The sequence below is a fragment of the Colossoma macropomum genome, unplaced genomic scaffold (assembly GCF_904425465.1).
Source record: "Colossoma macropomum unplaced genomic scaffold, Colossoma_macropomum, whole genome shotgun sequence".
Lineage (NCBI taxonomy): Eukaryota > Metazoa > Chordata > Actinopteri > Characiformes > Serrasalmidae > Colossoma > Colossoma macropomum.
This window is the reverse complement of record NW_023494800.1, coordinates 3,657,581-3,680,013: the sequence shown is the minus strand read 5'-3', so window position 1 is coordinate 3,680,013 and position 22,433 is coordinate 3,657,581. Positions and strand designations below refer to the sequence as shown.

At 41.9% G+C, this 22,433-nt stretch overlaps 1 protein-coding gene across 1 annotated transcript in view; it reads left to right on the top strand.

Moving 5' to 3' along the window:
- LOC118819701 (WD repeat-containing protein 7) overlaps window positions 1–22,433 on the top strand; it is a 292,651-nt gene that overhangs the window by 253,867 nt on the left and 16,351 nt on the right. The window contains exons 23-26 of the mRNA XM_036587568.1: window positions 1,676–1,793; window positions 2,947–3,099; window positions 4,765–4,847; window positions 6,543–6,642. Coding sequence (XP_036443461.1) covers window positions 1,676–1,793; window positions 2,947–3,099; window positions 4,765–4,847; window positions 6,543–6,642 — 454 coding nt within the window. The remainder of the gene's footprint in view (window positions 1–1,675; window positions 1,794–2,946; window positions 3,100–4,764; window positions 4,848–6,542; window positions 6,643–22,433) is intronic.

The window sequence follows — 22,433 nt, the reverse complement described above, 5'->3', positions numbered from 1 at the left end:
GCTCATCAGCAAGGCCGTCACGATCTGAATTCAGAGCGTTAGATGAGGGTAAGCGCTGATCTCCACAGCACTTTGGCCTGGAAGGTCCCCAGTTTGACCTGCCTGATTTAGTCTGTCCACTCTTTACCTTTACTACAGCTTCCAGACTCGCTTTCAGCTTTTCAAAGAACCTGAAGACACACCTCCAAAGTTCACCAGCAGTTTCTTTGTTTGATTTTTTTTGTCGGTTCCTTTTTCTCTTTGTCACTTAGAATTAAACAGGCTGATTGGTTCCTGTGCCTTTAAAACCCTAGTGGGTGGGGCTAAACTGATACAGGCTTAATATTTGGCTATATATATAAATAAATTGGTTCTTGTGACATCACGGAAACTGAATTTAAAAGCTGCTGTTTTTTTAAACTTTAATAGTAATTGTTATTTCATATTTTATTGCTTTATTATTTTTATTGCTTTAAGTTTTTCACTTATTAAGTTGGCTTGAAAAAGCAAACTTACTGTCCTCCGTTTTCTTCTTATTGCTGCGCAACTCCTACAGCTTTTGTGCTAGAAGTACGAAACTTTGCAGGATCGTCGTTGCTAGAGAGCCTAAAGCGACAACCTAAGAACACCTTAACAACCAACTGGAATACCATAGCAACATCGTGGAAACACTGGGTCAGCATAGCAACTGCCTATCAAATAGCTTAACAACCACCTGGGATACTGTAGCAACAACTTAGCAGCCATCAGACATTCAAGAAATGCCATAACAACAAGCTGGAATACCATAGCAACCTCGTAGCAACACCATAGCAACTACCAGGAATTACTATAGAAAATGTTTTAAAAATAGTCAACACTGTCTACAACCGCTTTATCTTTAGAAGCATTGTTAACTGGCTAAGTTGTCAAGCGAACTTAGTTTGTTCACAAACTTTCCCTTGAAGTGGATTATCTAATATCTGTTTTTCCAAGTAAGTTTGGGCCGTTTCTTTGGTCCTTTTATCATGAAATGACTACAGTCTGTAACTGTAGAACTACAAAGTGCACCTATATAGTAAGTGGAGCTGATAAAATGGACGATGAGCGTAGAAACAAGTAGGTGGTCAGAATGTTATGCCTGATCAGTGTTTTTACACAAGTGTTGAAAATCTTGCATTAAAAGTGATGAATAAGCTGAGTTGCTGTTTAGGAAGTGTGTGTGTCTCTGTCCTCCTGGCAGCATCGCGCACACACACACACACACACACACAGGCGAGAGCTAGCGCGTGTCTCAGAGGGTGTTTGGGGGGGTCACCCTGCTGTAACCACACAGACACTTTGATCTGACCCTGTATCACACGCCTCGGTCAGCGCCAGGCCTGATACATATTCACTCTCAGAGCGCACGGGGTGATTTGTTAACAAGGGGCCTCACACACACACTGCGATTTGCACGCTGGTGTGTGAAGCGTGTGCGCGTGTGTGTGTATGGACGGGGGGTGTATTGAGTATGTGTGTGTGTGTGTGTATTGTCCTCAGTCCATTATGCTGCTGCTGTCTGAGTGATCCCATTGACCTTGAACTGACATTATAAGCTGGGTCTAATCTTTTCACTCTATATATTCTAATGCTTGCTCGCTCTCTCACCCTCTCCCTCCCTCTCTCACCCTCTCCCTCCCTCTCTCTCCCTCTCTCTCCTTCTCTCTCTCTTTAGCATTACAATGGGGCTCCCCCTGAACCCGGCGGCTGACTCCGCCCGCTCTGCCCGCCACGCTCTCTCTCTGATCGCCACAGCGAGACCGCCGGCCTTCATCACCACCATCGCCAAGGAGGTGGGACACAGGCACACACAATAGGCACTTAGGCACTTAGACAGCTCCTGCAGAACTACTCTTCTGGAGTAAAGAGAGCTTTCAAGCGCAAACGCTCCAGTGCAGTTCCTGTATTCCTGTGTTTGTTTGTTTTTAAAGGGCGCATATCCTACATTTTCTTTATATTTAATTTTATTTTTTGTTGTGATGTCCACTTATAATGATGGAGTGGTTTTTAAGGACCAAAAATGGTCTCAAATGGCCCAACCACTGTTTATCCCTTGATGGACAGTCTTTTTGACAGATACATGTAAATGAGCTCCATTCAGACTGGCTGCTCTGTATTTCTGAAACGCTCTTTCATAACTTCAGTGCGAAGGACGGGGCTAAATGCTGTAGGCTGGATAGAAGGATTATATAAATGAGTTGGCTTTTGTGACATCACAAAAACAAGTGGGCTGTTTTTGCAGCTTAGTTTCTGTACATGGGCCATGTGGAGTGAACAAAACAATGGAAAACTTTAACAGTCCCAAAAAAAGGACATCAGACTCTTCTATTCCAGAAATGCAAGAAGAGTTTGGTTTTGCATGATATGGGTCCTTTAATGCACCCTGTTCGCACACAAGCACACAGAGCAGAGGTGCCCAAACTTTTTGCCTTAATATGTGTGTTTTTAAAAGTACAAATTAAAATAAATTAAACAGTCGCATGCAAAATTTGGGCGCCCCTGTTGAATTACATTTTTTGTTGATTTTCTAAGTGAAATTAAGTGAATCCTCTACCCTGTTATAATGCACAATTACATTTTTTTACTGAATTTAACATATTGAGGAAAAATATAAAAAAATAAAACTTGGGTCTGTGAAAAAGTTATGGCACATTTTATATTTTTTTTGTTTGTTTTTATTTTTTCCACTGTATTAAACTCATATTAGTCCAAAATAAAATAAATATTTTCTGCCACATTTGACCAGGAGTGTTCAAACTTTCACATACAGCTGTACATGGTTTAAAAATCTGTTCTCTCCTCGAGTGTGTCAGAAATAATTCATATAAAATTACATGCTTTTGTTTATTGCCAGTGATTGATTAAAACTCAAAGGGTTAAACTGATCTGCATGTGTGTGTCTCTATGTGTGTGTGTGTGTGTGTGTGTGTGTGTGTGTGTGTGTAGGTGCACAGACACACAGCGATGCAGTCTCAGGGCTCTCAGTCTCAGCAGAACGTTCACACCACCACCCTCGCCCGCGCCAAGACCGAAATCCTGCGGGTCATCGAGATCCTCATCGAGAAAATGCCCTCAGATGTAGTGGACCTGCTGGTGGAGGTACTGCACTACAATAAACAATCACACACATTACACACAGTGCATCACATGCAATACAGTACAATGATACACACAGCACATTACACACAGTACATTACACAAAATACGATACAACACTACGTGCAGTGCATTAGACGCAATACAATACACTACATACTGTTCACTACACGCCATGCACTGCACGCAATGCAACATTACTACAGGCAACACTAAAGCAGTTTAATACACACAGTACTCTACATGCAGGACACTACACACAATACACACACACAATATATATTGAAATCAAAATGTGTTTCTATTTCAATTTTAATTATATTCTACATCGTTCGTCATTCAAATTGTCACAGGTTTTGACAAGGCGAAAGCTCATGAACTGGCAGTCTGGCAAACTTCATGCACAATTCTGTATACAAGCATCAATCCTGAAAAAATGGCTGTGCTGGTCTTCTTGAGGAAAAAAGACAATATTGTCATTTAAATCATAATCACAATAGTCAGAAATGTCACAGTTCTGTTTTTTTCAGTACACACTACACGCAGTACACAGTACACGCAGTACAAAGTACACGCAGTACACAGTACACGCAGTACACTACACGCAGTACACAGTACACGCAGTACATCGCACGCAGTACGCAGTACACTGCACATAATACACTGCACGCAGTACACAGTACACGCAGTACACAGTACACGCAGTACATCGCACGCAGTACGCAGTACACTGCACATAATACACTGCACGCAGTACACAGTACACGCAGTACACTGCGCACAATACACTGCACGCAGTACACAGTACACGCAGTACACTGCACACAATACACTGCACGCAGTACACAGTACACGCAGTACACTGCACGCAGTACATCGCACGCAGTACGCAGTACACTGCACATAATACACTGCACGCAGTACACAGTACACACAGTACACTGCACGCAGTACACAGTACACGCAGTACACTGCACACAATACACTGCACGCAGTACACAGTACATGCAGTACACTGCACGCAGTACACAGTACACGCGGTACACTGCACACAATACACTGCACGCAGTACACTGCACACAATACACTGCACGCAGTACACAGTACACGCAATACACTGCTTGCAGTACACAGTACACGCCGTACACTGCACGCAGTACACAGTACACGCAGTACACTGCACACAATACACTGCACGCAGTACACAGTACACGCAATACACTGCTTGCAGTACACAGTACACGCCGTACACTGCACGCAGTACACAGTACACGCAGTACACTGTACGCAGATTTGTTTTTATACAAAATGTGTTTCTATTTCAATTTTAATTATATTCTACATCGTTCATCATTCAAATTGTCACAGGTTTTGACAAGGCGAAAGCTCATGAACTGGCAGTCTGGCAAACTTCATGCACAATTCTGTATACAATAATCACAATAGTCAGAAATGTCACAGTTCTGTTTTTTTTTTTTTACCAAATCGTTCAGCCCTGCAGTACACTGCGCGCAGTACACTACACAGTATCACTCGATAACACATGCACAGCCTCACAAACACTCCCTCTCTTCTATCACTCTCCTCTCCTCTTATCACTTATTTTATCTCCTCTCCTCGTCTCTTTACTCCTCTTCTCTTCTCCTCCATTCTCCTCTCCTCTCATAGGTGATGGATATTATCATGTACTGCATTGAGGGCTCTCTGGTGAAGAAGAAGGGTCTCTCTGAGTGCTTCCCTGCAATCTGCAAGTAAGTGCATGCCTGTTTGTGAGTGCATGTTGGGTGAGTTTAGTGTCTTTTTTTTTTTTTCTGCACATACAGCACCGTGCAAAAGTCCAGCCTTTATTTATTTATTTTCCAGTCGAAACAGCTAGTACAATTATTCATTTTCAGTGTCAGAAAAAAAGCAGAAAACGTTTAACAGAAAATTACACACAATTTTTTCAGTGTCCAGTGAGTCACTCTTTACAGCTTCCATTATTTTCAGGAGACTCACTTTCAGCTCCTCAAAGAATCTGCAGACACACCTCCAAAGTTCAGTCTTAGAAGCTGGTTGATGATTTTCTGAAGTAATCAAACACATTCAGTGGTGTTGAGGTCTGGACTCTGGGGTGGTCAGTCCATCGTTCAGCTTCTTTGTTTCATGTGTCCGTCTCCTTTTCTCAGTGAGGTTCTTCTTGACAGCTACACATCCTTTCAGACCCACAGCGCTGAGTCGTCTTCTCACAGTGGAAGGATGGACAGAAACACCTGTGGATGTTTTCAGATCTGAAGCAGCTTGATTTTCTCCTCTCTCTCAGAGATGAAAGCTTTAAGTGCTGTTTATCTGATGGGGGCAGTTTTGGTGTCTACCAGGTCTTCCAGGTGGTTGTTAGGAGCCCCATTTTCTCTGTAGCTCATTTTTTTGAGCTCCAGTTTTGAAAACTCCTGTTTGGATTATCTCGTATCTTCGTCCTGAGAAATGAATAACTTGTACTCATTGGCTGATCTGGCTGTGCAGCGCTGTGTGCGTTTGTGAGTGTATCTCTGTGTCTGTATGTTACTAATGAGTGTGAGAAGCTGCTTATATACCTCTAAGCTGATGAGGAGGCAGGAGGGCAGCCTGAGGCTGCTTGACCTTTAAAGGTCAGAGGTCAACCTACAGGTGACAATGATTGGCAGGTTTCTGATGGATGAGAGCTGAAACTTAATCTCTCTCTCTTTCCCTGTTCTGCTTAATTCAGCCGTCGTTATTAGCATTGCTAGTAGCTCAATTCTGCACTATTGCTAAACAACACAAGTGTGGTAGCAGTGTGTCCTCTGTGAATGTGGGACACATTGAGTGTGTTTACATGCACTTAACAATCCGATAACTGTAGAAAATCAGATTTTGTCAGTAATCTGATGCACTTCAGATAATGAGGAAACTCCAGGTCTACATGAGCCAGACAGTAATCAGATTTCTGCTTTGCAACCAGCCGAAGAAAACGTGATGTGAACATTATATAAACTCAGACTTCATGCTGCGACTTTTTTTTTAAACGTTGCGCCACTTTACCTGAAAATATGAACATAGATCATCAGGAAGATGAAGAATATTTAAATCCTTCATTTCATTTAGCATGTATTTGGTTTCAGCGACGCTGCTCGATTATTTCCGGTGACGCCTTCTGTTTTCGCACATGCTCAGACTGAGAAATCTGAAAGAAATCAGAGTAAGAGTTTACAGCACTGAGAAATCTGATTACTGAGCTAAAATCCAGCCTCTTTATCAGATTTCTTAACTGGATTTGTAAATCAGAGTGTGCTGTTTATGTGACCATTTGAGTAATCAGTTAATTGCAGAAATCCGATTATGATCAGATTATTGAGTGCATGTAAACACTCAATTCTCTCTCTCTCTCTCTCTCTCTCTCTCTCTCTCTCTCTCTCTCTCTCTCTCTCTCTCTCTCTCTCTCTCTCTAGGTTCTACATGGTGGCGTACTGTGATCGGAGTTACCGTGTAGCTGTGGGAGCTCGGCAGGGCTCAGTCGCTCTCTACGATGTTCGCACGGGCAAGTGCCAGGTGAGCACCCGCACACGTTCTGTCCACTTTCTCTTCTCTCATCGCCTCCAGCTTCCTTTCCTTTTTTACTTTTTTATTCTCTTCTTTTTTTTTTTAAGTCAAAAACCACGACTTTATTCATTTACACTGTTTTGAAGCTTCTTTTTAGGGAGTTCTGTGTTCCGAGGGTTCCATATTTTCAGAGAGCTTTGTGTTCCGAGGGTTCCATATTTTCAGAGAGCTTTGTGTTCTGAGGGTTCCACATTTTTAGAGTTCCATGTTCTTAGAGTTCCACATTTTCAGAGCGTTCTATGTTCCGAGAGTTCCACATTTTTGGAGAGTTCTGTGTTCCAACACTTTCGAGCCACATTAAAGACGTGTGTTGTATTTTTCGAACCCCCCCTACTGTAAGCCTATCTTCCCCTCTCTCTCTCTCTCTCTCTCTCTCTCTCTCTCTCTGTCTCTCTCTCTCTGTTAAGCTTGGCCTCGTGTCTCAGTGAGCGGTCTCTGATCGATGTGTCTGTGGGGGTTTGGGTGATTTGTCTTGGAGCAGGTAGCTGGCGGAGGGCACAGGGCAGGGATGATGAGGCACAGGGGCATCGGGGGGCATCAGGGGGCATCACGGAACGCACCGGTACACACAACGGTACACTCGGTGGACAGATCGATGTGAGCAGCGCCAGAGCTGCTGTAGCGGAACATCAGCTTTTTTTCCTTCATCCTCTTTTCCTGCAACTTAGAGAGAGAGAGACATGTGACATGACCTGGAGAGACAGAGGGGCCTGTGACGTGTTGGTCAGTGTGACTCTTCCTCTGCTGGTGCCCACAGCGTGACTTCTGACATGCTGGATTACAGCTGCAGTGCCAGGCTTGGATAGTCTGTGTGTGTGTGTGTGTGTGTGTGTGTGTGTGTGTGTGTGTGAGTGTGTGTGTGAGTGTGAGTGTGGTCAGATAGCACTAATGCTCTGATGATTGTTGGCTCTGAGTTTAAGGTCGATATTAGTGCAGAGATGGCAGACACCTGTCTCTCTCTCTCTGTGTCTCTCACTCAGTCAGGATCATCAAAAGGCGGCCCACAGGTCAAAACCAGTACCTGAGCAAGTTTCCTCCAGCCTCACCTCACTCTCCACGATTCACTCTCCACACTCAATCTCCACGATTCACTCTCCACGATTCACTCTCCACAACTCAATCTCCACGATTCACTCTCCACGATTCACTCTCCACGATTCACTCTCCACGATTCACTCTCCACAACTCAATCTCAACGATTCACTCTCCACAACTCAATCTCCACGATTCACTCTCCACAACTCAATCTCAACGATTCACTCTCCACGATTCACTCTCCACAACTCAATCTCCATGATTCACTCTCCACAACTCAATCTCAACGATTCACTCTCAACGATTCACTCTCCACGATTCACTCTCCACGATTCACTCTCCACAACTCAATCTCCATGATTCACTCTCCACGATTCACTCTCCACGATTCACTCTCCACGATTCACTCTCCACGACTCAATCTCCACGATTCACTCTCCACAACTCAATCTCAACGATTCACTCTCCACAACTCAATCTCAACGATTCACTCTCCACGATTCACTCTCCACAACTCAATCTCAACGATTCACTCTCCACGATTCACTCTCCACAGTTCATTCTCCGCGACCCCTATCTCCACAGCTCACTGTCCACAATTCACTCTCCACAATTCACTCTCCACAACCTACTCTCCTCAATTCATTCTCCATGATTCACTCTCCACGGCTCACTCTCCACAGCTCACTCTCCACAGCTCACTCTCCATGATTAACTTTCCACGACCCACTCTCCACAATTCCCTGACCTGCCACGATTAGGGCGATTTAGTGGCAGGTCAGAGTGCTTTACAGACAGATGATAAATCTTTAAAGTAATAGAAGAAATTGTAAATATTAATTTAGAATCATCAAAGAAAATGACAGATCAAATTTAAAGATAAACACCACGAGACACAGTTTTAATTAAGCGCTGAGTTAAAGAGCTGCGTTTTTAGATGCTTCTTAAAAGTGAGCTCTGAGCTTGACTGTCTAATAAAAGATGAACTGAGCTCCACAGTTTAGAAGCAGAATAACTGAACGAGTCTCTCCATGTTTTCTGTATTTTACAGAAGGTGTTTGTAGGTCAGTATCTGCAGATCTAAGACCATAAACAGACACTCTGTGATGTAAGTGGAGCTTTAAGGTCAATTAGAGCCTTAAAAACTAGTAGCAGAGCTTTAAAATCTACCCTGAGCGATACAGACAGCCAATGCAGTTCTTTTAAAACAGGACTGATCTGATCTCTGTGTTGTTTTTGTTAGGATGCTGATGCATTGTAAGATGCTGAGTTGTAAGGGATGTATTGTTTTCTTAGGAAGTCCAGTAAGAGGATCATTACAGTGATCAACTCTGCTGTAACAAACGCATGAACAGGTTTCTCTGCGTCGCTCTGAGAGAGAAAAGGCTGAACTTTAGTGAGATTTCTCACATGATATAGAGCTACTTTAGTGACCTGCGTTTATATGCAGATAAAACAGAGCTCAGAGTCTAAGATCATGTTGGCTAAGATCATTTCACTTGACGAGATCATTTTTTGCAGTGGAGAAAACAAAACCAAGTCCAAGCCCAGTGCTGTACATGACAAATCAGCCCAAACCTGTCTGAAAGCTGATGTTTTGTTGGGCCCAGGATGAGAATGAGATTCTAATCCAGACACCTTTTCTTATTCTGGATGGGGTGTGTGTGTGTGTGTGTGTGTGTGTGTGTGTGTGTGTGTAGATGCTGAGGGGTGGCTGTGTGTGCGTCTGTGTTTATTTGGTGTGGGTGTGTGTGTGTTGGCACTAGAGGAGCTGTGGGGTAAAGATTTAAAGGATAAGCTGGAGGTGGGAGCCGTGACAGTCTGCCAGTGGCCAACACTCCAGGGGCCCAATTAGAATCACACTCAGCTTCAACCTCAACCTCGCTGGCTCGCTCGCTCGCTCTCTCTCTCTCTCTCTCTCTGTCTCTCTCTCTCTCGTTTCATCTCTTTCTGTCTGTCTGACTCTCTCTGACTCTCTCTCGCTCTCCGCCTCAGAAACAAAACAGAAGTACATAAAAACAAGCAAAGTTCAAACTGCAGTATAAACTGACCTCTTTCTGCAGCTCCCCTAGTGGCCACTCCACCAGTGGAACTGATACCTCATATTTTGAACTAATATGATAAAATACCTTTACTTCCTTGTTACTGTTATCAGATAAGATCATCCTTTATTAGTCCCACAGCGGGGAAATTCATAATGCTGCAGTGATGCGAGCAGGACGTGCTCATGAGGGTCATTTCAGGACGCCGGTTCGTCACATTAATGACAGATTTGAATCACTTACCTAAACGAGTGTGAACCATCACGTCAGAGATCGGATCTGAGCAAAAATCGGATTTGAGCAATGAGCCTTGTAATGTGAACGTAGCCTCTGTGTTCATATTGTTAATTCATCACATGCAAAAGTTTTGGCGCCCCTGGTCAAATTCCAAGTATTGTTGATTTTCTCAGAGTAAATAAGTGAACAGGTTCTCTACAGAGACACACTTCTGCACAGTTTAATACACACTTACTGTTTATTTACTGAATTTAACATACTGGAAAAAAGATACATATATTTAGATGAATATATGTTTTATGTTTCTGTTCTCCCAATATGTCACGCTCAGAAAAACAGAAATTGTGCAGTAAAGTTTACAGAACATTGCAGTATTTAAGTGTGTTCTCTGTAGGGATGTGTTCACTAACCACAGAGAACCACTTAGAAAATCAACAAAATGTAACATGTTTACACATTACTGTGCATATGTGTGTGTAGACAGACAGACAGACAGATAGAGAAAAAAAAGAAAGAAAGAAGAGTGAAGGAGGAGAGCCTGTGCTGAATTGCGAGCCTAAATGCTGGGAAGTGAAGGAAAATGTCAGACGAACACCACACAATCAGCAAAGACCCTCTCTCTCTCTCTCTCTCTCTCTCTCTCTCTCTCTGTCTCTCTCTCTCTCTCTCTCTCTGTCTCTCTCTCTCTCTCTCTCTCTGTCTCTCTCTCTCTCTCTCTCTTTCTCTGCCTCTCTCTCTCTCTCTCTCTCTTTCTCTCGCTCTCTCTCTCTCTCTCTCTCTCTCTCTGCCTGTCTCTCTCTCTCTCTCTCTCTCTCTCTCTCTCTGCCTGTCTCTCTCTCTCTCTCTCTCAGTGTTTAATTAGTAAGCTCAGTTGGGTGTTAAAGGAGGTTGCTGTGGTGAGTCTGTCCACTTCATGGGAGCAGATCAAAGATACAGCAGATGGCCATGCAGGAAACACACACACACACACACACACACACACACACACACAGAGTGTCTTCCACACTGATGTGTCACATAAACTATGGTTAAGAAGTTTGAAATCACTTCAGATAAAATATAATGGTTCTAATATGAAATCACTCCACAGATTTACTGCTTCCAGATAATTAGTAGACGTTTATTAATGCTGACCTGATATACTGGGACATGTATGGAATGTTTTGCAATACTGAATTTTATCAGGACCTCCTAGTACTACTATTAATAATAATAATAATAATAAACAAGAATAATAATAAATAATAATAATAGATTTATATCCACCTTTAGTTACCTAAAGAACTCAGTACCTAAGGTAACAACAAAATGTATCCGAGGTAATACGCAATAAATTGCAGTAATTAAAAATAACGACTGCTCAAAAGTTTAGAATCAATGTTTTCAATAATATAAAACCATTTTTGGTTGCAGATAAATGTATAAAATAATTCTTATATGATAGAACTCGACAACGACAGCTTTCAAATGATTAATAGTCACTTTCTTAATGCTAACTTAAATATCTGATACTATAACGTATATGGGAAATTTTGCAGTTTTGCAGAACTGCTACTACTGACAATAACAATAATACCAATAGGTTTAAATTCTCCTTTCATTGCCTCAAGAACACAGTACAAAACTCTTTCTGCACCTAGAACATATTACCTAGAACATACTGAACGTATAACGTAAAGATATTTTTGACCAAATTAAACTGAGTACAGTTTAAAAAGCCATTGGTGGTTTACAAACAATATTTTAAAAAAAAGTAAAAAAAAAAATTCTGATTTTAAAAATGAAATGTTTTAATTCTACAAAAGAGAAACGCTGGTGGACACACTGCGGTAACGAGTATTGCACCCTTAAAAAAGATGGTTCTTTAAGATTTCTTTTGTAAAGGGAAAGGTTCTATTTAGGACTATGAGTTCTGCATAGAACCATTTGCATACTTACATGGTTCTTTGCATGGTGAAATGGTTCTTCAGATTAATGGAGAATATGTTGTTTATGGTTCTATATAGAACCTTTTTGAAAATGGTTCCATGTAGCACCAAAAAGGGTTCTTCTGTTATTATGTGAATAGAATCATTCCCTCTACTAAAGAACCCTTGAAGAACCATCTTTTTTTAAGGGTGTAGAGTAAAAAATGCCGAAACATCTTCTAAAATAAACTCCACAAACTTCTGCGGGACCCCATAGTGCTGAACTGCTGAATCACACGCGTGTTTTTATCTGCGTGACGTCTCACGCCACTCAGATATTTATGAACATGTTTTGAGGTGGTTTCGTGAGAATGACCCAAATGTTTCAGGCTCCAGTGTGTGTACCGTACAGGCTGATCCCAGACCAGCGAACCTCCTCAGACACTCCACACACGCTTCTGTGCACAGACTCTTCGGCAGTCGCGTTTAGTCAATGAGGCATATTCTGGCCGTCTCAGAGATGAGAGTATTATGGGATGTGAATATGTGCGGATGGCTGGGGTCCCCAGACAGCGATTTGAGAATGATTTGATCTTGAGGACTGTAAACAAGCTAAAATCAATCCTTCAATCAATTCTGCTGTGGGCCTGAATCTAACTGTCTGTCTGCGCTCCCACACACATCACACACCCGCTCTGCAGCTGCCGGCTCTCTGCGCTTCTGAGGGAACGTTTAGCGCCTGCGTTTGTGGACGTGCGCCTCGCTGATATGATTCTATGCTTAAAACAGTGATTCAGATGGAAATCAATTCTACACCGTTTCCTTATTTAACCCAGATGTCGTCAGTCAGCCGAGACGTGTTGGTGTCTGAGATTTACTTCTGCGGTTTTAGCACTGAAGCTATGAGGCTGGTGTAGCTAGTAATGGAAGCTTACATCCCACCAATTAGCACGATGCCAACTGCATCACTTCCTTGCTTCGAACTGTGTGGATTTGTTCAGTAACCTGTAATATGTGGTCAGTTTTACATGCAGCCTGATAATCTGTTAATGATCCGACTAATAGCTGAATCAGAATGGAATACGTCCATGTAGACACCATTCAGAATACAGTTTCTATCCGACTGATCGAGGTGGGTAATCCTGTAAATAATCTGTTAAATAGAAGAATAATATCCGTGTAAACGCCTGTATCTGATTACATTCCCTATCGGAAAGTTTAAGTCCGTTCTGATCATGTTCGTCACGTCATAGTGAAAGTTTATACCGTTCAACATGGCGGAGCAGAAACTGGTCTGCAGAGGAGACGAAGTTCATGCTCTGATCTTTAAAAGACGGCGGTGGGACAGACGTCCAGCTTATGTGTCTCAGAACTCGACGTCTTCCTCTCGGCCTTCTTTAATAAGGACATGTGAAGGACGTTTTCCTGAGTCTGACATCATTTTAAAGCAATGAAAAACACAAGCGCTGCTCACTGCTGCTCATCTCACTCGGACTGGACTCACGTGATGCTGGTTGTCATGGTAACGTTTATTCTAAGTGGTTCTCTACTCATGTGAGTAATTTTGGATCAGATTACTTTTAGTGAGCATGTAAACAGAGATTTTCATCAGATTGTTCAGTAGAGTGAGAATAAACACCTCAAGCTTAATCTATAATCGGAATGTGTTCAATCAGATTGTCAAAAATCTTTACATGTAAACTCAGACAGTGTTATCTATAAACATGGAATGATACACCACTCACTGAATTTTAAAGCCTTTTAAAACAAAATAAAAAATTTTCACCAAACTCTTCTTTCATATAAAATGACAGTCTAGATCAGGGGTCTCAAACTCAACCACTTGAGTTCTGGATTGTGATTTTATATATATTTGTCCCCAGAATAGACCTCTGCCATCTTTGAAGCAATTCCATTCATTCTTGGGATCAGTTTCTGTTAATATTGACTGAGCTGTTTGAGTTTATAATGACTTTTTATCTGTTTAACCTGTTCTAGATAAAACAGTTTAAAATAAGTAAAAAAATAAATAAAAAAAATTTGAAATAGGTTAAATATGTTTATAATATTCTTACCTCAATCTCTGAAAGTTTCAAGCCTATACTTACCAAAAAAAGGCCTGTGTAGCACAGAATTTTTAACTAGTTTCTCGTTTAACCTTTTTAATTGTTGCCCCATTACTGTCTGAGTTGGCACACAAAGTAAAGCAGCACTGTTCCTGCATACTTTGGGCTGCAGTTATGATCTTGGTCTCTTTTGAAAGGTAGCACTGAATTTTCTTCCCCAGTTAATCAGAATAATTGTATGAATCGCTGACACAGAGTAACAGAGGCTAGAATGGCGGTTAATCTCCACCCACAGATCTCTAAACTATCTCTGACTCTTGCCCTGCTATCGGACCTCATGCTGTTGATTATGGTGTCTCTGTGGAGGCAGCGAGGCTCTGAAGGTGAGGCACACGGATTTGCTGGCATTTGCTTATTCAGTGCTTCTGTTGCAAATGAGATGATCGTAACTGCTGTAAATAACCGATCATAAAGCCGGGGTTACACTAAACGACTTTTACCCCGATTTTTGCCCCGATTCTCAGTCTGGCTGAGTCTGCGCTGATCGGCTGTAGTCTGCAGATTTTTGGGTCTGTCGGAGTCGACGGTTGGAGAGAGAGTCGAGTCGTGTGTGAGCAGCGCAGACTCAGATTTACTGCCTCCTGATCGCGTTCCCAAGTACAGGTACCTGTACAGGTACAGTGATCTAGGAAAGGTTAATAACAGCCATAAATGATATCATTCACGAAGTGAAATGCCCGGTGCATCGTCCATTCTTTCAATACATAACATAAATGTCATTAGACTGAATCAGATAGAGCTGGAAATAGAAAACCCGGAGCGGAGTTGGAGCGGAGTGATTACGGAACGCCCTGAGCTCCACTTTGCTCTCCCACTCCATCGGTGTGTCTGTGGTTTCGGGGCTCTGGTGTTGTCTGTACAGTGCGTGGGTGTAACAGGGTCAGTGTCCTCCTGGCCGTATTGATCAGTCTCAGCTGCAGGCAGTGAGGCGCTCGGGCACGACTCATAATCCACACAGTGTCACTCACTCTCGCTCACACGCTCACATACACCACCATTCTCTCTCTCCCTCTCTCTCTCTCTCTCTCTCTCTCTCTCTCTCTCTCTCTCTCTGTGTTAGTGTGCTATTGACTCCTCTGCAGTGAGCTCTGCTGGACCCCATTTTTCACCCCGTCACCATGACGATCATAATAAAACACAAGACAGTGCTGCACAAACCATATATATATATATATATATATACTCACACACCTTTCCTTTCTTCCCTTTCTTTCTTTCTCTCTCTATACGTCTCTCTTTTCATTCTCTTTTCTGTCTGTTCTTTTCTTTCTTCCCTCTGTCTTTCTTTCCTTCTATCACTCTATCTCTCTCTTATGTCTATTCCTTTTTTTCTTCTTTTTCTTTTTACCGATCATTCCATCTCTCTCTATTCTCTTGCTTTCTGTCAATTCTTTTCTTTCTCTTTTCTTTCTCTATTCTCTCTGTCCACCCCTTTTTTCTTCTCTTTTTCTCTCCAACTACTACTCTGAATATCTCCCTTTTCACTTTACTGCTGTCCATCCTTTTCTTATCTCATTCTTTCTCTCTACTTAACGCTTTATGTATCTTTTTTCTCTTTCTGTTCTCTCTTACTCTTCTGTCTATTCTTTTCTCTTTGTTCTCTCTCTCTCTCTCTCTACCAATCACTATATATCTTTCTCTTTTCTTTCTCTCTCTCTCTCTATCTGTCTCTCTTATTAACTGTCTGACTTCCCTCTGTTCTCTGTCTATTTCTTTCTCTCTTCTCTTTTCAACTTCATGTTTCGCTGCTGTCGGAACAAAACCTCGTATCTCCATTTTTGTCGTTGTTCAGTTTTTGACATAATTAGAAAATACCTGTTGAGCTTCACATTGTATGTAAATTTCATGATAAATGGACTGAAAGAAAACGGCCCAAAATGACTTGGAAAAATGTCTGGTTCCATTGACTTACATTAAAAGTAAAGTATGTTTTTTCCTTCTCCTGTAAAGTTACCATTTTGGAGATAGATTTTCTTCCAACAGCGGTTTGCTTTATTAACATGACAAATTACATCTGTATTGTCAAAGCATTGCGGCAATCATCTACATAATAAAAGCTAAAGAAGGAAATATGACAATTAGCAAATAATAATATAAAAAAGCCTATTTAACATATGTACGCGTCTCTCTCTCGGTGCTCTGAGTGAGTGAGTTGCAGTATTTGGACGTATGGAATCAATAGTGTGGCTGTGAGGGGTTGTGGGTAATGGACGGTCAGGCTGAGAGTGATGCGGGATGAGGAAACTGCCCGAGGCGTCTGTGTGTGTGTGAATGTGTGATGAATGTAAATACACTTGTATGTCGGCTCATGTTCACATTGCTGCTTTACTCGTGTAGTTAAACAGGACAAGAAATGAGTCCAACACGCTCTGTCCATCAGAAGTTTGGGGACGTTTTTTTATTGAACGCGATACTTAAATTGGGATTTCAGAGTTGGGGAGCCGCTTGTTTCCATGAGTGTCAACGTCTTCATTCAGTGGATGTTTATTCTCGACTCTGATTTAAATTAATAGCTCCTGTTTCACTTACTTGCTGGGCTTGAATTTAATTTAATATTGATTAAATTGATATTAATTGAGCTAAAGCTAAAGATATAATAGAAAAATCTATTGTTTAACTCCTTTCAGATGGTTAAACATACATGGGATCAATCTGAGAATTGGGAATATTACTGCTGTTCCTTACAGTTACATAATGTGTAACATCAGTCCACGTCCTGAACCGGCTCTGATAAGCTGTCTGGCCTCAGAATGTTCCGTAGCAGCTCAGTGTGGAGGCTGTACCACTTCAGATGTTTTAAAGTCAACAGTTAGGTGAACAGTTAGCTGAACAGATCGCTGATGATGTCATGAATAGAACTACACGAGAAGGAAATGATTTGTATCAAGCGACTTCGAAGATCTGACTTTAAAAGTCTGTGATGAAGCCAAACGTGCCTGCTAGACTTAAGGGACCCGGAGATACAGACCCTGGAATCTTGTAAATTTGTATCTGGCTAATGCTGTGTTCACATGTTCACTGTAGATTGGCGGAGAGATGATAGAACAAAGCCAAACTCCAGAGGGCAGTAGAGCGTGATTTGTCCTTTCCAACAAGCCCTGGATCGCATAGCTAGCCTTCAGGAAACCAGAGCCACGGAGCGTGAACTCACCAGGCTGGTCACCTGTTGTCTTCTCTGAACGTCTACGTTGTTAGTGTTAGAATGACGTGATCAGCGACTCTGATGCTGCTGCCTCTTCTGCCTTAATCGGGTGCCACTGCTCACCAGCCCTCTGGACCAGCTTGACCACCATCAAGCTCCATGCTGTACTACACCGTGCAAACCTCACCCTCACAACCTGACCCCACTGATGCTGATGCTGCCGCCGCCGCTGCTGCATGAACTAAACTAATCAAATTAATCATTGCTCCACCTGTTTTCCCCGTTTTTGTACTAACACTGTTTGCTATCCGGTGTCGACCAGAGGAGGATGAGTTCCCCTTCTGAGTCTTGGTTCCTCTCAAGGTTTCTTCCTGTTTCCCTTGGGGAGTTTTTCCTTGCCACTGTCGCCACTGGCGACGCTCATGGGGGCTCGGACCCGGATTTCTTTCTATAATGCTGAATTCCTTGTAAAGCTGCTTTGTGACAACACCTGTTGTAAAAAGCACTATATAAATAAACTTTACTTACTTACTTGATGTCAAACTTAAAGCATCATCGCCGAGCAGTGAAGTCTGTGCAGCTCCAGTGAAAGACAGATCTGTTTCTTACCCGACGTTGTGCTAGTTTAACTGATAAAGCCTTCCACACATACAACGTAAAGATTTTTATATAGACTTTTCATAGCATTATCTAATTTAGAAAGCTGGCGTTTCCTGCAGTCACATACTCAGTAAATGCTTATTTTCTTTGCAGTTTTTTTTTTTTAAACAATGCATAACAAACATATTTAAATATTTAACAAACAGGCCGAAAGTTGGAATTGGATTTCTGATCCCGTCTGACAGCCCTGCGTCCTCTTTCACACAGAATAACTTTAGCATCTGTTTGTGTGTGTTTGTATGTGTGCCGTGAGTGCATGTGTATGTGCGCACGTGTGAGTTGATGGTGGGGGGTCGGGGGTCCAATATCTCTGAATAGCCAAAGGGAGAAATCGTGCTTTTCCACCGTTCGATAAAACACACGCACACACATCCACTGCCGTTCCATTTCCCGAGTAAACGCCGCCTGCTTTCTGCAGCACAACCTCGTCAGAGAGAGAGAGAGAGAGAGGGTGAGAGAGGGAGAGTGATGAATGGAAAGATTACAGAGGTGTAGATAAAGAGGGAGAGACGACTGTCTGAGGAATCAAAATACGTTCGTAAAGAATTACGCCAGAGCTCAGCGGCCGTATTACAGAAACTTCCTATCGTTTTGTCTTAACTTAAGATCTGACAGGTCAAGATGAGATTTTTTACAAATTCATATTAAAGTTAAGAATACTGTGAGAGCGCCCCCTGCTGTTCATCAGAGCGTCGCGGCTCCACAGTTTCAGTCTCCATTTCCCCAAACGCCTTAGCCGAGCGCGCTAACGTTACTCCTCCTAATAAAGACACACGTTCAGCTCCGTCTCCTCATTATTCACCACCATCACTGTGATATTTCATCATCAACATTAACACACGAAGGTGATCAGAGGGGCGGTGGAGATCGAGTCTGCAGCGTCTGAGATCTTTAAAACGCAGAGTTAGAAAAGAAAATCATCTCACAGTGAAAGCAGCGTTTTACAGTAGAAATAAATGGAGCTCATTATGCTGGTAGTGAACTATGCTGCTGACTCAGCTGCCTAAAAACCATAGAAACGGACCTTAAACAGAAGTGAGGACCCTGTTGGGGTTCATCCTAAAGTTAGGACAGGATTTAGGAGGTTTAGTCTAGTTAGAATGTTTGTGTGATGCTGTTTTCTTATCTGGAGTTCATGATGAGATTATGAAGTTAGGAACTGTTATTCTGGAACACCTACTGTCCGAAATTCAGTCTGTACTGAAGTGGTCATGGAGACTGAACAAATAAGATTTCAGACTTCAGTTTCTGAAATACGGCCCCAGGCCTTTACACACCCAGCGCGATTTACTGAGATGACAGTAAATTAATTTGAGTGTGTTTAACTGATTTCTTTCACACCAAACACAATTTTTCCAACAGCGAAAATGCAACATTTTATTTGCCCTCCATTCAGTTTTTGAACAAGATGACGCTTCAGCTGTTTGATAGTGACTAGAACTTTCTGACAAACGTCAGGATTCGTTTGCCTTCTGCTTTTTCACAAATGCTGTCAGCATCTCCAAAAGCAGCTCAGACTTCTAGACTGCTCAGCTGAGAAAACTCATAAGTCATAACCTTCCAGCTGCTGAATGAGGTGGAACTCTCTGTGCTCGTTTGACTTTTCCAAAATGTAATGTAGCCCACCGATTGGTCATCAGCTGCCCGTTTTGTGGGGAGCAAAGGATCCGCCGCTTGAGGATATTCGTTTTTTGTCACAGGACAAATAAAATGGAGTAATTCTAAAAAAACTGCATCACCTCCATTCAGTGTCGCTGTAGTGTACCATAGCAAAGACAACCAGCCATTAAAAATGAACTATAATGAATGAGAATATAAGAAAAGAACTATAACAAATGACAACCTGTCTGTGAGCGACAACAGTGTTAAATCCACTGTTAGCTTATCATAGCTTAGCCGACATATCCACAAAAGAAGGGCTAGAAAAGGGTGGTAAATGAGTATTATTGTTGCAGTGGATGAACAAAAAGTATTTCAAAAGAAAAAATGAATAAGAAAACCAAATGATCCCTGCAAACAAATTCAAAATTCAAAAATGTAATGTATGGATTAAACTATCTTTGACCCAAACAATAGTCATCATTATTTATCGTTAATCATTATTTATAAACCTGCTCATCACATCATGGAAGACACTTAGATGAACGTGAAGCGCTGCAGCTAAATATACCGAAATATGTAGAAAATGTAAATATGTAGAATTATTTCTATTTTGACACCTAGGTGACCTTGTGACGGACCCTGTGACACTCAGATGGGGTCTGCACGACTTCAGAGGTCTATTTCGCTGCTGCCCGCTATTCTTGAGAAACTAACGGAGCCAAAAGATTGTTTTGATTGCTGAGGTTAAGACTAGGGTGTGTTTAGCGATGTGCAGCTACAAAAACACTAAAGTCGATGGAAAAAACACCATAATGATAGTAATACAAGAGCGCATGTGTGTGCAGACTGTCTATCACACATTATAAACACACACCACACCTTCCTCTTTGCTTCTCGTCCTTCAGTTAGCTTCCCCTCTTTCTGTAATTTTCACCCCCTCATGCTTTCTCACAGCCTCCGTCCCTCTGTCTCACTCGCACACATGCGCCTGATTGTGGGGTGAGGGGGGCGTGCCATTGTTATTAAGAATAAATTGCTTCCTCCATTGAGCTCCTGCAAGATCTGCTGCAGATCAATGAAACACTAACTACCGACATGTACACACACGCACACACACACACACACACACACACACACACACTGAAATACACAGTGTCTCTCTCACACACAGCCTTTGTGGTGAACAAGAAATAAACCATAAATGGTTGTAATAGCACTTTTTCAAGCAGTGCAGTTTTTTTTTCTTTTTGTGTCAACTTAAACAGATTTCATCAAAAAATAAAGAAAAAAGGAAATCTGATCTTCTGGGTGGACACTAGCCACGTTTACATGCAGCCAAACATTCCATTAACTATCCGACTAATAGCTCAATCGGAATAGAATACGTCCAAGTAAACACCTCAATCAGCATAGACTAGTTAGATTGAGACCATTCGGAATACAGTTTCTATCCTATTGATCAAGGTGGGTAATCCTGTAAATAACCTGTTAAATAGAAGAATAATATCTGTGTAAACGCCTGTATCTGATTACATTCCCTATCAGAAAGTTTAAGTCCGTTCTGATCATGTTCGTCACGTCATAGTGAAAGTTTATACCGTTCAACATGGCGGAGCAGAAACTGGTCTGCAGAGGAGACGAAGTTTCTGCTCTGATCTTTAAAAGACGGCGGTGGGACGGACGTCCAGCTTATGTGTCTCAGAACACGACGTCTTCCTCTCGGCCTTCTTTAATAAGGACATGTGAAGGACGTTTTCCTGAGTCTGACATCATTTTAAAGTAACTAAAAACACAAGCACTGCTCACTGCTGCTCATCTCACTCTGACTGGACTCACGTGTTGCTGGTTGTCATGGCAACGTCTACAGTAAGTTGTTCTCTACACATGAGCGTAATTTTGTATCTGATTATTTGTAGTGAGCATGTAAACAGATTTTCCATCAGGTTGTTGAATAGAGTGAGAACAAACACCTCAGTCTAAATCTGTAATCGGACCGTTTTCAATTGGATTGGCTAAAAGCTTTTCATGTAAACACAGACGCTGAGGGCAGGTGTAATGAAAATAGCTGATTAAAAAGCTGACACTGTACCAACAGTTTTTCCAGGCTATATTTACATCTCAACAACCTGGTACTTAAGTCAGTTTAGTAGGTTTAGAGGATAAAATGACCAATAAGTTGATCCTAATAGGTTAATAATACACTCAGTAAACTGTTTTAATTTACTACGAAAAATTAAATTTGCTAATTTTATTTACTAAGAAGAACCTTAATGTGCCACAGACACAACGGAGAAGCCTAAAGTGCGACTAGGCTAATGTGCAGCTAAGCTAATTATGATAGCTAAAGTTAGAGATTATTTTACTCTGTTTTCGGTGTCGCCTCGACAAGCCAGCATGTTTCCACATCATCACTGAGGAAGTTTGCTTAGTAAAAAAAAATGTCCAAGTTGAATATACTGTCTGTTATTTTTAGCAGCAGCAGTAGTGATGTAGAAGTAGCAGTGTCTGTGTTTACATGCAAAGATGTTTCCCAATCCGATTGAATACATTCTGATTACAGATTAAGACTGAGGTGTTTATTCTCACTCTACTCAACAATCTGATGAAAACCTCCGTTTACATCCTCACTACAAGTAATCAGACAGTAAATTACGTGCATGCATAGAGCACCACTTAGTGTAGACGTTGCCATGACAACCAGCATCACGTGAGTCCAGTCAGAGTGAGATGAGCAGCAGTGAGCAGCGCTTGTGTTTTTAATTGCTTTAAAATGATGTCAGACTCAGGAAAACGTCCTTCACATGTCCTTATTAAAGGAGGCCGAGAGGAAGACGTCGTGTTCTGAGACACATAAGCTGGACGTCCGTCCCACCGCCGTCTTTTAAAGATCAGAGCAGAAACTTCGTCTCCTCTGCAGACCAGTTTCTGCTCCGCCATGTTGAACGGTATAAACTTTCACTATGACGTGACGAACATGATCAGAACGGAC